This window comes from Cannabis sativa, chromosome 3 (assembly GCF_029168945.1).
Source record: "Cannabis sativa cultivar Pink pepper isolate KNU-18-1 chromosome 3, ASM2916894v1, whole genome shotgun sequence".
NCBI classification, from domain to species: Eukaryota; Viridiplantae; Streptophyta; class Magnoliopsida; order Rosales; family Cannabaceae; genus Cannabis; species Cannabis sativa.
The window spans coordinates 44,976,615-44,992,215 of record NC_083603.1 but is presented as its reverse complement, the minus strand read 5'-3'; the positions used below and the strand labels follow the sequence as shown (position 1 = coordinate 44,992,215).

Below are 15,601 nucleotides of genomic sequence, written 5' to 3'. Positions count from 1 at the left end.
TGCATGGCTAGCATCACCTCATGCATCTTTTGATTTTGCACTTTCTGAGCTTCGATCTCAGCTTCGTGATCGATGGCTTTTTGTCTGAGGAGCACCAGCTCTTGGTAGCTTCCATCATCGTAAGCGTATTCGTCGAGGTGTTCCTCGTGGTTTTCATCTGGAACTTCTTCCTCGGATTCCTCTGCTGCCCTTGAGGCTACATCCTCTTCATTGGGATCTTGAGCGTCTTCTAGAGGGCGAGGGTGACGTGTAGCTCTTGTCTCCACCATTGTTGTGAAGTTAAATGCTTGTTGCGAAGCAGCTTTCCTCAGCTCTCAATGAAAGCACCAAAATGTTGACCGAGGTTTTCGGCAACCAATAAAATATGAGTATAATAATGAGCTGTACGAAAGCGAGATGAAGACTTTTTACGTGGTTGGGGCGTTAATGAGCCTTAGTCCACGAGCCACTGATATTTATGGATGTCTTTAATACAGATCTTACACTTGGGAGAATGTTTCTCTCTTTAATACAAGGAATGTTCTTGGTGAGTTTTTTCTCTGTTTGCTCTTAAGCAGCCAAGATTTTTCCGACCCCATTAAATGAGCTTTGAGGGGGTATTTATAGTGTTTTAGTGGGGCAATCCCTAGAATTGTACTTACACATGTGTCTGTAAGTATCCATAAAGTTGGGCATTTCCGATGAATATACCATGGGTGATGCATGGTCAAATCCCTAGGTGCTGTAGGGTTTTTATGGAGAATGTCCTTTTTGTCTTATGATTGACGTGACTCTTCGCAGAGCAGCCGTCGCTAGACTTAAATGGTCATTACTGTAGCGCTGCTGTTTGGGGGATGTGCCGTCAGACTTTATTGCGTGTACAGTCCCAACACGCTTCCTCCCATGCGGCATTAAATGCGACTTGATGTCTCGGGAGAGACCTGACACATCCCGGAGTGCCTTTGAGTTATGCTCGCTTCCGGGAGTACCTTGTACTCCGGGTGTATCTTCCGGGACCCATGCGAATAACGCTCCCTGGTGCCATTTAAAGACTTAGCAGCTCTTCTCAAGTAGTTTGATCCACGTGTCCCTTCCTGACTGGTCCACGTATATTGGGCGATTTTAGGAGCAACACTATGTATATATATAGAATTTTAAATTATTTTGTTAAAAAAATATTATTATAAAATAAATAAATAGAATGGTATAGGGAAAACTTGAAGTATTGTCATCACCGTATCTCACCTGTTATCTCATAGTTTCACCGTATCTCACTCGTTATTATTACCGTATCTTACCTATTGTCTTACCGTATTTCACACATGGTCATCTCATCTATTGTTATCACCGGAACTCATTTGTAGGCGCTATTATTGTCCTTCCGAAATCTCAATCTCAATCTTAGATTTCATTCCCAATTTCAAATATTTTCTTTACACACATTTTAAATATCTAAAAATGATTATAATATTAGTTTCTTAATCATATACCATTAAAAAGAAAAATTCAAACTTATTACTTAATTTGTTTAATAATTAATTTTGATTACTTAATAATTTTCCAATCATATATCATCAAATACAAGTATGTCGATCTGTTTTTTATTTTTTAAAAAAAATATAAAACTAACTCAACTTTAATTGAGTCGTATCTCCTTTAATTTGAGCTTAGACTCTACTGAGTCTTCACTTATTTTCTTAATACCTTTTCTAAACTAAAAACTTGAGTTAACTAAAAATATTTAATACATACATATTATTTTGTTATACTATCAAATTTAAAAAATATATAAATACACATACTATAAAATTTAGGGTGATTCTACAATGCACTCCCTTAAAAGGGATGTACTGATGCACTCTTGACTTGTTTCGGTATCTTGAAAAAAAATTTAGTCTATTTTTTTTTATATTCATGTACGTTATAGTTATTTAAGATAACCTACAAGATTTGAGAAATTCAGAATAACTTACAATATAAAAAATAATGTTCAAACAGTTTATTTTACACGCGTATAAAATAAAATAATCACGCGTGCAACACACTGTTTGAACGTATTTTTCGGTGTGTTAAACTTTTTCAAATTTCTTAAAATTTTGCAAGATGTCTTCAATAGCTATAACGTACATGACCGTGAAAAAAAATTTGACTAAAAAATTATTTCGGGTGCTAAAATAAATAAAAGTGCATCAATATATTTATTTTAATGGAGTGCATTGTAGGATTTTCCCTTCTTTATTTAGGTCATGATATCTATCTTACAAAGTTTGGAATTGTTTGAAGGGAAATTTGATTTTCTATACTTACATATACTTAATATTTTTTTTTTAAACACATAACATTTAATATTTGTGGGATATGACACATTTTAGAATATCCCTAAAATACCCCCATTTACATTACCGCCTCCCCACTCTCTTCTTCTCTCTTTGTTATTAAAAAAAAAAAAAAAATTAAGTGGGCATCGGGCCCTACATCGGGCCCATCGGGCCAGTCATCTGACCATCGGGCCCATCGGGCCAGTCCTATAAAATGAAAAAAATTAAAAAAAATAAAGTGGGCATCTGACCATCGGGCCGACCATCGGGCCCTACATCGGGCCCATCGGACCAGTCCTATAAATAGAAAAAAATTTTAAAAAATCCAAAATGGGCATCTGACCATCGGGCCGACCATCGGGCCCATCGGGCCAGTCCTATAAATAGAAAAAAAAATTAAAAAATCTAAAATGGCATCAGACCATCGGGCCCTACATCGGGCCATGCATCAGACCATCGGGCCATGCATCGGGCCTTCATCTTCAAGCTCATATGAAACTAGAAAATCGGATTTTCTTGCCCAGAAAGATCACAGACCCTAGATCTACTCCATCTAACCCTAGATCTAATCAAGAATGCACATATCCAACCTAAATCTATCAACTAACAACATTTTCACCATAATCAATAAGAAAAAAAAATTAAAAAACCGAAAGGGGAAAGGCTCGTCGCGTGCTCAGTGGATGGGTTCCCTCCGTGGGGTGGTGGGTTCGGTGGGTTCTTCGTTCGAGTGGGGAATCGTGGTGGTACAATTTCAAACGCTAGAGAGAGAGAGAGAGAGAGAGAGAGAGAGAGAGAGAGAGAGAGAGAGAGAGAGAGTGTTTAGAAATGAGGGGGGTAAATTTGGGTTTAAGTAAAAGTTATCCTATTTTACAAATTATGTATAGTTTTAGATTAGGATACCAATTTTAATCCCTAATATGCATATAATTTCAAATTTCCCTTGTTTGAATGGGAAGGGGATAAGAACTCACAAGAGAAGGGCAACAATGTTAAGAAGGATAATTTAGTAATTTGCAGTGATAGGCAAAAACCCTAAAACAGCTTAGGGTGAGGGCGAGCTCGTGAGCCGGGTGTGAAGCAAAAGACGGGGAATAAAAACCGGGTCTGGCTTTTGTTCAAACGCCACGTGGACGCGAAAGCGATAATACAGCCAAACCTCTCGATGACGTGTACCCGTAACCATAGCCTCCATATAAAACCCACACTTGCTTCCCGATCCTATTTTTCATTCTCATCCATTTCCCACTCTCTCTCTTCTTATCAAAACACTCGCTTTCGGATCCAAAGCTCCGGTTAACCTATCGGACCTACTGATCTAGGGCTTCTTATTCCGACTAGTTTCATCTCCTCTGGCTGAGTTGGCTTGTCAGTGTCTTCGCACGTTTCGTTATTGAGATCCGATTAGCTTCTCCTGTCTTGGCTCGAGATCCGGGCCAAGAACAGAAGAAACGGGTTTGGGTGTGGATTCTGGAATCAACGCTGCTCGCTCGCACAGACCAGGTTATTATTCTTTTGATTGTTGTGTTGTTAGGATTTTTCTTTTTTTTTTTTTGAGTTTTTGTTCGGTTGTCTAGAAAGGGTGGGAAACTAGACGTGGAGAACACGAACAGTGAAATACGGTTACTGAATTAAACTCTTTTTAGGTTTTTTATTTCTTAAAAATGTTGTGGGAGTTTCTTTGTATGTATAAAATGATTCAACTGTATTATAAGAGCTTCATTTTATTCAGTTTAAACTTTTGATTTTTTTTTTTTGTTTTTACACATTTGATGCTGTTGATATAATATATATTGTTTGTATGATACTAAAACTTATGCTGGTTGAGTTGATAATTGATTGATTTTGTTTATTTCATTTTTTTTTTTTACTTTTACGTGATGGGATTGTCATTAGATAGAAATACAAGTTATAACAAGTTTATTCTGATGTTTGAATATCCTTTGATGCTTTATCTTGATTGGTTCAATTTTTTTACCATTGAGAAACACATTGGATTGGAGGTGTTTGAACATTGAATTACTGTTTAATTTTGATACTGTAGGATATAGATTTTTATGGCGTCAGGTGAGGGATTTCTTACGGAGCATCAGAGGGAAAAGTTAAAAATAGCCAGTCAAAATGTTGAAAATTTGTCCTCTTCTCCAAAATCCCCTCCATCTCTGCTTTCCGAATTCTTAAAAGTCCCCCCTGGTGGCAAGGCACCTGCAGGTGTCCCTGGGAGACATGTGCGACGATCTCACTCTGGGAAGTCTGTACGTGTTAAGAAAGGTGAGTTAGGTTTATGCTGGACTATGCATTTTGATTATTGGAATGGGGCGGGGATATGTACTGAGATTTATTGTTGAAGATACAATGTTTCTTGATACTTTTGATAGGTCACTGGATGAGATTAATTTATACTAGATTTCACGCTTCGGTCATGAACTCGTTAGTAAAATTTCAGTTGGTTTAGCATTCCCGTCTGTTCTCCCAGTATAATTATGATATCTTTTCTATAATTGAGCTGTTCATTTTCAAGTGTCTTAGATGTGTCGTTTATGTGGGCTTCGTTATATCCTAATCAGCTATTGTAAAATAGTTGCTGGGATGATCATTATATTTATTTTAAATTAGTTGCTCAATGTGAACTATGATGTTTTTTTTAATTGCTGGGATGTAGTGTGTATGCAGACAATTGCTTGTTTTTGACTCAATGGTGAATGTCATTCATTCTGAACAGTGCTTAAATGTCATTATTACAATTGTTTCATCATAAAGCTCTCTTATTGTATTTCTTACCCTAACTTGTTATGGATAATGTTGAATGATTAAGTGGTTATTCATATAAAATTTTATGTATAGATAGATTGACTATTTTCTTTTCCTCTTGAACTTCTTGTTTATGCTTAAAGATGGTGGTGGTGGTAAAGGAACTTGGGGGAAACTGCTCGACACCGATGGTGAATCCCATCTTGATAGGAATGATCCTAACTATGACAGTGGGGAGGTATTTTCCGCTCCAGTCTAATTTATATATTCTGCCAGTCATATGTGTGTTATTATACAGGTGGATTGTGTGTATATCCAATATTTTGACCAGCAGATTAATGTAGATAAACATTTTTTTGAGCAATTTTTTTAGGTTTATGTACGTTTATGCTTTTTGAAGTTAATCCACATGATTAATGTATTGTTTTGCCTGTTAATCTTTCCTCAACAGGAACCATATCAGCTTGTTGGGTCAACTGTTTCAGACCCATTGGATGATTATAAGAAAGCTGTGGTCTCCATTATAGAGGAATACTTCAGCACTGGTGATGTTGATTTGGCTGCATCTGACCTCAGAGAACTCGGCTCAAGTGAGTATCTCCCTTACTTTATCAAGCGGCTTGTGTCCATGGCCATGGACAGGCATGACAAGGAGAAGGAAATGGCTTCAGTTCTGCTTTCAGCCTTGTATGCGGATGTCATTAGCCCATCCCAGATTAGGGATGGTTTCTTCATGCTTCTTGAATCTGTTGACGATCTTGTAGTGGACATACTGGATGCAGTTGACATTCTTGCTTTGTTTCTTGCTCGTGCGGTGGTTGATGATATTCTACCTCCAGCTTTCCTCACAAGAGCAAAGAAAGCACTTGTAGAATCTTCCAAGGGATTTCAGGTTATTCAGACTGCTGAGAAGAGCTATCTTTCAGCTCCACACCATGCAGAACTCGTAGAGAGGAAGTGGGGTGGTAGCACTCACATTACTGTTGAGGAGGTGAAGAAAAAGATTGCTGATTTGTTAAAGGAATATGTGGAAAGTAAGGATGCTTTCGAGGCCTGTAGGTGCATAAGGGAGTTGGGAGTGTCCTTCTTCCATCATGAGGTTGTGAAGCGGGCGTTGGTTCTAGCTATGGAGAATCAAACCGCAGAACCATTAATATTCAAGCTTTTAAAGGAAACAGCTGATGAAGGTCTGATTAGTTCCAGTCAAATGGCAAAAGGATTTTCTCGGTTGGCAGAGAGCCTTGATGATCTAGCACTTGATATTCCATCGGCAAAAACCTTGTACCAGTCACTACTTCCCAAGGCAATAACTGAAGGATGGCTTGATGCTACATTTGTTACGTCCATGGGTGAAGATGGAGAGGTACAAAAGGATAATGAAAATGTTAGGCGGTATAAGGAAGAGGCTGTGACCATAATTCGTGAATATTTTCTCTCAGATGACATTCCTGAACTCATTCGAAGCCTTGAAGATCTTGGTGCACCAGAGTACAATCCAATATTCTTGAAGAAGCTTATCACACTTGCATTGGACCGGAAGAACCGTGAAAAGGAAATGGCATCTGTTCTGCTTTCTGCTCTTCACATTGAGATCTTTTCAACTGAAGATATTGTCAATGGTTTTGCCATGCTCTTGGAATCTGCTGAAGATACGGCCTTGGACATTCTGGATGCTTCAAACGAGCTTGCTCTGTTTCTCGCCAGAGCAGTGATCGATGACGTCTTAGCTCCCCTAAATCTTGAAGAAATTTCAAGCAAGTTACCATCTGACTGCAGTGGGACGGAGACTGTGAGAGTGGCTCGAACCTTGGTTGGTGCCCGTCATGCTGGGGAAAGGCTTCTCAGGTGCTGGGGAGGTGGCACTGGGTGGGCTGTGGAGGATGCCAAGGATAAGATTATGAAACTCTTGGAGGAATACGAAAGCGGGGGTGTAGTGAACGAAGCTTGCCAGTGTATTCGTGATCTAGGGATGCCCTTCTTCAACCATGAGGTAGTGAAGAAGACGCTGATCATGGCCATGGAGAAGAAGAATGACAGTATGCTAAATCTCCTCCAGGAATGCTTCGGCGAAGGCCTAATTACAATCAACCAAATGACCAAGGGCTACACCCGAATCAAGGACAGTCTCGACGATCTAGCTCTTGACATTCCTAACGCCAGGGAGAAGTTCACTTTCTATGTGGAACAAGCTCAGAAGAATGGTTGGCTCTTGCCGTCGTTCGAGTCCTTGACCCCCTTAGACGTTTCACTGACTCAGGCTGCAGCTTCTTGAGGAGAACACACATATTTTCGATTGTTTCTCTCATCTGCGTTGTTGCCCATAACCTATATTGTACTGTGTTTTCTCTTCTTTTTTTTTTCCCTTTCAAATGCTGTTGTTGCACACTCTTTTTTAGAGGTGGATATAGGTATGGGGATGTAATGGGCTCTTGGTTTTTTTCTTTTTTAAAAAATCTTCAAGTGGATCGGTCATCTTATGGAGATTCGTTAAATCACCTCAACCAATGTATAAAGTTGGTTTTTTTTACTTCGTTGATTTGCTTTGTAGACTCCAAATTGTTGCATCATCCTCATTATGCTCTTTTTAGTGCTGATAATGTTCCATGCAATGAATAGATAGATGTTTTTTTTTCTTGCTATATTTGGAAAGTCTCCGTTATGCACGAATACATTACTTGTTTTATTATTGGTTTAAGAGCTTTTTTGTCTGACTTTATTCGGGGGAATCTGATTCTTTTAAAAGTGTCAACTTGCTACTTTTCTCCAAATTATTTGCTTTTTTTTAAAAAATTATTTAAAAATAACGTCACTGACATTAAAAAAAGTTAGATCGATTAGTCGTTAGAAATCAAGGTTACTGGAATACTGAAAATCTCAATATTACTAGTGATATCTAAGCTCAAGGTCCATTTCGCAATGTGTTTTGCAATGTTATGAGCAACAATTTTAAGACTACTACCAATATATCTTTTACGGTTTTTGTAATTTTTATGGTTTTTGTGCCATTTATTATGACTTGTCCTTACTTGTTTAGGGTAGTTTCGTGATATGGTCAATGCCAATGGGTAAGAGAATTGATTCTTTTTGTGTTCATGATTTCTACTTAAACGATTTTTTCACTTTTAAAAGATAAGTATTTCAAGTCTTTAAGCCCTTATATTTAATATAGATTGATTTACTATCGTTATTTTACATTACTTTTTTTCATTATGTCATGTGGTAATAGAGTTTTATTTTTTGTTATTTTGTGGAGGGCCTACAATCACAGAGAATTTACCAATAAGTTCAATTTTAAAATAATCTGTTTGATATTGATTTTCAGCAGTTTTAAATTAGGGTGCTAGTTTGTTGTTACTAGTCAAAGGGTAATACCTTTAGCTAGTTATAGCCATAAATTTTGTTGGTTTTTTAGTTTTTAGTAATGTTGAGCCAGTGTTATGAGTTGTGTATTAAATTCTAAGTTTGTATATTAATTTTATTTTGAAGATTGTCATTATAATATAACTGTATTTTTTGGTTTGGTGTTGTGATATTTTTTTTAGTTTTGCTAGCTCTGGTGGCAACCATTTATAATGGGAAGGTATTTTTTTCAATGTGAGGTTGAAAACGTTATAGTTTTATTGTCTAATTTTTTAGAAGCAGTTTTGTCCCATGTGGCTCTCGATTAGAATTCTATAGCTCATGGTTTGGCAAAACATGCTCTTCGATTAGACGGTGAGCTATCCTGGTCCGAGAAGATTCCACCGCTGATTGTGATTTGTTATTCATGTGTGACTTTGTTCACCACGTTAAAAAAAAGCTTTGATTATTTTTTATTCTCATATTTTTTAGGGATAATTACACCACATACTGAAATTTTTAATTTTTTTACTTTTATACTGTGGGGCAGAATTTTTTTTCAAAAATACAGTGTAAGTTTTATACTATGTACTGTGTTAAGTTTTCACTGTTGTTCTATTGTTGTTTTTTAGTTGTTCCACTGTTGTTTTTAGTTGTTCTGTTTTGTGTTCTACTGGTGTTTTATAAATACACAGTATTTTTGAAAAGATTTCCGTGTGATATTATTTTTGTAAAAGTTACCTTAAATTCTAGTATTTTTTGTAAGTTTTCCTATTTTTTAACATTATTTATTTCTACCATATATAAAAGTAAACTCCATTATTTTTTCCATATTTATGAAAAAACTATTTTTTTTGGGTATGCTTTTGTTGGGAAATTTACACAATACATCTAAAAAAGTTTGTTTTTTTTTTTTTTTACAATTTTATGGATTTATTTTACATTTTTACGAGCTTTTTTTATTTATATTTTTATGGATTCTATTTTTTTTTACAAGTTTTCACTTGTTCTTTTTAGAGAAAAATATTACTTTCACGTTACTTTTTTATAGCAGCAACATGAAAACAACGATTGTATTTTTGTAAGAGAAAAAAATTCCCTAAAAATATATATAAAAAATAATATCTGTTAAAATGTAAAAAAAAATTATCTTTGTATATTTATGAAATAATCCCAATTTTATTTCCTTATTATGTTTCTCCAATGCCAAACATACCATAGTTTATCAATATTGGGCCGAATGGCCCAAACCATTAAAATGGGCTGATGAGTGGTCCCCTCTTTTCCAACTAACCCGACTGAAATTGAAGCCCATCTAACTAACTGATACACGTTGACCCAGAACTAAATAAAGTTAAAACACTCTCAGAAACAAACAAGTGTTTTTCTTCTTCTTCTTCTTCTTCTTCTTCCCTTCCTTGCTACTTTTTAAACAAACTCAAAGCACAAAAATGTCCGTTTCACAGGAACTTGGTGACTCGGGGCCTATGGAGGCCTCCATTAACAACACCTCCAAGCCTCTTCAGCCTCCCAAACTTGCTATTTTAGCCGACCTTAACATCGATCCCTCTGAAACTGATGGCGGCGATACTCTCCAAGTTTCAACTCCGGACATCGCCAGGTTCGTTCTTTCTTTCTTCTATGAAAATAACCTTATTTATTTTAGTTTTGTAATTTAATTTTCGAAATTATTTTCAAGCTCTGTTTGATAGCCGAGTTTCTGCGAAATTAAAAATGATTACGAGTAATTTTTCTTTGAATTCGTTTGTTGGTTTGTCATGTGAAACTTGTTGATTTTCAGGTATTAGGAGCCTGATTCTAGTTAGCTAAAGGAAAATTTTAATTTAGTAGGAGGAACAATAATTTCTTGTGTGTTTGGAAAATTATTTTGAGAGTGGTGTAAATTAAAAAACTTGAATTGTTAAAAGCTTTAACGATTAAGAGAATTTTTTTCTCACTCATAGGATAATGAATGTCTGCTATAGAGCGATAGAAGATTTGCACTGTATTGTTTATTGTATTGTAGTACATTGAGGAAATGAGAATTAATTAGTTTTGGTTGCATATTGAATGTAGGTTGTTAATTGATGAAGCTAGTCAAGATAAGAGTACAATTACTTGTAGAGACAACGATGCAGTGGAAGGTGAAGGAAAACGGTCAAACAAACTTGGGAGATCCCGTTCGAGAAGCAATAAGGTAGAATCCCCACATGATTGCGGAGCTGATGCTGATGGTGATTTGCCAGTTCAAGGGGCTCCCTCATCCCGTGAGGAGAGAGTTAGCAGCCTTAAAACTGTGAGTTTGATGTTTCATTCTGGATTATTGGATTTTGTTCAATATTCTGTGTTTGTATTTTCCTTAGTTTGTAAATTGTAACTCACAATCCAACCACAGTAATAACATTGAAAAGTAGATGCCCTGTCCCCACTGCTTGATATAGCTTTCCTGTAGTAGTGTCAAATTCTTATATCCAACTCCTGTTTTTATTATGATACTTGGGGGCTTCTCTGCATATGCCTGTTTTACATCTGACCTCCTTGGTACATGCTTATTATAGGCTTTAGTTCATGTTGCACGGAAGACACCGAAAAATGCTCATGCTCATTTTATTCTTGGTCTAATGTACCAAAGGTTGGGCCAACCAGCAAAGGTATATTTCGAGACTTGTTCACTTCACTTTCTTGCCATGTGCTATCTTCATTAAGTTATGGAACCTTTTAGGCAGTTTTGGCATATGAAAAGGCAGCAGAGATCTTACTTCGCCCTGAGATAGAGATTGACAGGCCTGACTTACTTTCATTAGTACAGATCCACCATGCGCAGGTGCTTTAATATTTTATCTATATTTGGCATATTATCTTCGTTTAAATTTTTGATACCTTAAATGTGAAAAATCGAAAGGTGAATGAAACATTCTTGTTGATAATACAAAATTGATATGTTCTGTAATTGTTTCAGTGCCTTTTATTAGAAAGTTCGGGGGATAACAGCCGGGATAAAGAGCTAGATCCTGATGAGCTTGAGGAAATTCTTTCAAAGCTAAAGGAATCAATACAATCCGATATAAGACAGGCAGCTGTATGGAATACCCTTGGCTTGATTCTTCTTAGAACTGGTCGTCTGCAGGTACAACTTTTCTATCATTTTTCTTCACAGTGTTGCTTTCTTTCCTATTTGTTTAATATAAAGCTTTTGTATTTTGTAGAGTGCTATTTCAGTTTTGTCATCTTTGTTGACTATTACTCCTGACAACTATGATTGCCTTGGGAACCTTGGCATTGCTTACCTTCAGAGGTAAGACTATACTTTATTATCATTTCTTGTGTCTTGATGTGTTAAGATTTTGCTATCACTTCTATAACTACTGTAATTGGTAAGGAGCATGAGAAGAAAGAAATATCTGTACTAATATGAACAGTTTGATCATATTGGTTAAAACATAATTTGATTGTATTTGTAACACCTGTTTGGGCTCTCTGAAATTAGGCAAATGTAAGCATATAAATGTAAAATATATTAATGTATGGATGAATTTTGAGATTTTATTGTTCATTTTAAACATTTCACCTTTAATATTTCTGTTATGATTCTGCGCCTCAGTGGAAATTTGGAACTGTCAGAAAAATGTTTTCAAGAGTTGCTTCTCAAAGATCAAAACCATCCTGCATCCTTAATCAATTATGCTGCCCTTCTTTTGTGCAAACATGGTTCAGTTGTTGCAGGTATGCTATGATGTGTTACCTCAATCAGTGCAAACTCTGTTAGCTTCTTTGCCTCTATAAATTTGTGCAATCAAGGTTGATTAAAAATTAAAGTGGTTGAAGAAGCATGCTTCATAGTATTTCTACCCCTCTAAATTTGCAGGCGCAGGAGCAGATGCTGGAGAGTGCGCTTCTGCAGATCAGGTTACTGCTGTCAATGTTGCAAAAGAATGTTTGTTAGCATCCTTACAAACAGATCCAAAGGCAGCACATTTATGGGCTAATCTAGCTAATGCATATTATATGATTGGTGATCATAGAAGTTCCAGCAAGTGCATAGAGAAGGTACTCACGGTTCATTTCTTCAGTCCTTAATAGCTTCTTTCTTGAGTTTGTTTATTGGTTTCTTTGTTCTCAATGGAAACTTATCGACCTCATGATCTGGATTAATGATGCATAGGCAGCAAAATTGGAGCCTAATTGTATGTCTACACGATATGCTGTTGCAATCCACCGGATCAAGGATGCAGAAAGATCTCAAGATCCTAGTGAACAGCTTTCTTGGGCTGGAAATGAAATGGCTTCAGTAATAAGGGATGGAGATTCTGCTTTAATTGAGTTTCCCATAGCATGGGCAGGGCTCGCAATGGTTCACAAAGCCCAACACGAGATTTCTGCTGCATTTGAAACTGAACAGAATGTGCTGACAGAGGTAGAAGAGCGTGCCGTTTACAGTTTAAAGCAGGTAATAATTTTCCTATATTTAATTGAAGCTTTGAATGCAAGTAATCAGCTTGTAATAAGTAACAAACCTATGCATATGTAAAAATTATTCCCCTGCCTGGTTTTCTAAGTACTTTTATTTCTCCTGTAGGCAATAGCTGAGGATCCAGATGATCCTGTGCACTGGCACCAACTTGGCCTTCATAGCCTCTGTACTCGACAATTCAATAACTCACAAAAGTATCTCAAAGCAGCAGTTGCCCGTTTTAAGGATTGCAGCTATGCATGGACAAATTTAGGTTTGTACAATCTCATGGCTGATTTTATATCTCTACGCTCCATGTGATTTATTTTATATATTTCTCTCAATTATCAACAATCCATTCTCCTACCATATTCTAAACTTTTGCTCATTAACTTGGATACTAATTGCATGACTAGGTATCTCACTGCAACTGTCAGATGATCCATCACAAGCAGAAGAAGTATACAAGCGAGCCTTGTCATTGGCCACAACTGATAATGCGCATGCCGTATTTTCCAATCTTGGAAATCTCTATCGCCAGCAGAAACAATATGAACGAGCCAAAGCAATGTTTACAAAGTCTCTTGAACTCCGACCTGGCTATGCTCCTGCCTATAACAATCTCGGACTTGTATTTGTTGCGGAGGGTCAATGGGAGGAAGCCAAGTTTTGTTTTGATAAAGCCCTCGAGGCAGACCCATTGTTGGATGCAGCCAAGTCCAACGTGATAAAGGCAACAACAATGTCCAGATTGCATGGGTTTTCTTGAAGTCTTAAAGCAATATTGGCAATCTCCAAATTGCATTCCCCTTTTCATGGAAGTCATCAATATTAATGTGCACATGAAAAGGTCCATTTTGTTTTCACTCGGCACATGGCAACCGAATTTAAAGGCCACAGATATTTTTTAGCGCGTATTTTGCTGCCAAACCGACAAATCTCACTCTGGTGGAGGCAAGCCTTGCAGCGACAGGTGCAACTGTTCAGCCATCAAGAAGTTTCCAAACAGGTAACCCAATCCCTTTTCTCCCTCATAAGCCATCACAGAAGTTTCACTACATACAAATCTTCAAATTACAACTCATATTCGCTGAGCACCACTAGCCTGTGCAATGCTGCATTGTACCCCATGTAGCAGACATTTTGGACAATGTCTGACAACCACGGCCTGGCCTGCCTCTACAGAAATCCATTTTTCTCTTCCATGCTTTGGGTTCTCATAAACATACTTGGACCAGATTTAATTGAAGTTGACAGAATGCCAATGCAGAGCTTCCGCAAATCATCGTGGGTGAAAGTAAATTAAACTGCTGCCTCATCAAGTGGTAAATCTTCAAATCATAACAAGGATTCCCTATTTTGGAGTAGTGCATCTTTTGGTGCCAAATGACATTCACCCACGATGCACTACACCAAAATAGGATTCCCAAGTCAAATAGTGTTTGCACAACTGCTTTAAGATGAGATCATATCTCTTATGTGAATATTGTTCTTCTCTTTAACTAGTTTTTGTAGCTTCACCTTTTATAAAGGGGATATTTAAGTATAGCTAAATGTAAGAGCGTGACTTCTCGATCTATCCTACCTTGAAATCTTGTGGATCTTTTATTTTTATTATTATGCAGTGAAGATTTGATCCAAAGAAGATAGTTTCTCTTTCTCTTATCACTTGGGTGGCGTTTGGTTGGAGGTAAACCAATGGAATAGAATAGAAAAGAAACAATTTTCATTCCATTCCTTTGTTTAGTTGCATTTAAAATTATTAGAATACCATTCCATGGAATGACTATTCTATTTTGAAATAGAAAGAAAGACCATTTCAATGCAAGATTTGAAAAAATTTAATAATTTTTTTATCAATTTTTTTATGCATTTTAAATTTTATTTCATTCCTATTCTAATTTCTAATTCCATTTCTATTTTTATATTTTCATTCCTCTTAGTCAAACACCACTTTAAATTTGATTCAAAGAAAGATAATTTCTTATTTTCTCTTATCATATGCGGTTTTTTATGATAGAGAAGCGCAATCTCTTATTTTCTTATTTTTTTATCAAGTGGTTATATAGAGATATAGAGAGTAGGGGTTCATGAGATTGATGTAACTCAAAAAAATATAATTTAAAGAGGCATTTAATTTAAAAAAAAAAAAAAGAAAAGAAAGAAACTTTGACACTTTCACTGCAGTTTTCTCTTTCATTTTTTTTCTTCTGTTACTTAGAATATAGTGGAAATTGGCAATTTGTGGGTTTATTGAAGATGCTTTCTTTTTTCTTTGAAGAAAACATATATATTATTTTTTTTTTTGAAAATATATATATTATTTTTAATTACTAGTACTATGCACTTTTTTTTTAAATAGAAAGAAACACGTTATTTATTTTTTATTGAAAAAAGACAAGAATATATTTAATATAATAAAATAATTAACTGATTTTTTTCTTCATTTTTTTTAATGTTTATTAAAGAGAATACAAAACAAAATGATAAAAGTATGTAATATTCACTAGTATTAAAGTTTGTCACTTTAAAATAGATTTACCGCATTGTAATTAGTTAGCGATTTCTTATATTATTAAATAGATTAAATTGTATAAGATTCGATATTAAAATACATTAATAATATAGGTGGCGTTTGGTAACACTTTTTTAATCAGTTTTCTGTTTTTAAAAGTAGAAAAGTAAAAATATTTTTCAAAAACATGTTCTATAAAACTGTTTTTACTTTTTAATTTTATAATTAGAAATCAAAATTTTAAAAGCA

At 35.8% G+C, this 15,601-nt stretch overlaps 2 protein-coding genes across 2 annotated transcripts; both read left to right on the top strand.

Moving 5' to 3' along the window:
- Nucleotides 1-4,341: 4,341 nt before the first annotated feature.
- On the top strand, nt 4,342-7,575 carry LOC115710252 (MA3 DOMAIN-CONTAINING TRANSLATION REGULATORY FACTOR 1). Its single transcript, XM_061111246.1, has 3 exons — nt 4,342-4,568; nt 5,192-5,286; nt 5,500-7,575. Exons 1-3 carry the CDS (start codon nt 4,355-4,357, stop codon nt 7,318-7,320), a joined length of 2,130 nt encoding a protein of 709 aa, XP_060967229.1. The 5' UTR covers nt 4,342-4,354; the 3' UTR covers nt 7,321-7,575.
- Nucleotides 7,576-9,731: 2,156 nt separating this feature from the next.
- On the top strand, nt 9,732-14,479 carry LOC115710035 (probable UDP-N-acetylglucosamine--peptide N-acetylglucosaminyltransferase SPINDLY). The gene is made up of 11 exons (XM_030638338.2): nt 9,732-10,008; nt 10,464-10,683; nt 10,946-11,038; nt 11,110-11,211; nt 11,347-11,514; nt 11,594-11,682; nt 11,989-12,110; nt 12,253-12,434; nt 12,550-12,834; nt 12,964-13,111; nt 13,254-14,479. The coding sequence occupies exons 1-11, from the start codon at nt 9,839-9,841 to the stop codon at nt 13,604-13,606; spliced, it is 1,932 nt and encodes a 643-aa protein (XP_030494198.2). The 5' UTR covers nt 9,732-9,838; the 3' UTR covers nt 13,607-14,479.
- The last annotated feature ends 1,122 nt before the right edge of the window (nt 14,480-15,601 follow it).

Bases quoted from the DNA above. Each gene is read 5' to 3' on its own strand.
- LOC115710252 (XM_061111246.1), top strand. From the start codon at position 4,355: ATGGCGTCAGGTGAGGGATTTCTTACGGAGCATCAGAGGGAAAAGTTA. The intron at 4,569-5,191 runs GTGAGTTAGGTT...TTATGCTTAAAG, and splicing joins GTCTGTACGTGTTAAGAAAG to ATGGTGGTGGTGGTAAAGGA. The intron at 5,287-5,499 runs GTATTTTCCGCT...TTTCCTCAACAG, and splicing joins CTAACTATGACAGTGGGGAG to GAACCATATCAGCTTGTTGG.
- LOC115710035 (XM_030638338.2), top strand. From the start codon at position 9,839: ATGTCCGTTTCACAGGAACTTGGTGACTCGGGGCCTATGGAGGCCTCC. The intron at 11,039-11,109 runs GTATATTTCGAG...GGAACCTTTTAG, and splicing joins GGTTGGGCCAACCAGCAAAG to GCAGTTTTGGCATATGAAAA. The intron at 11,515-11,593 runs GTACAACTTTTC...TGTATTTTGTAG, and splicing joins TTAGAACTGGTCGTCTGCAG to AGTGCTATTTCAGTTTTGTC.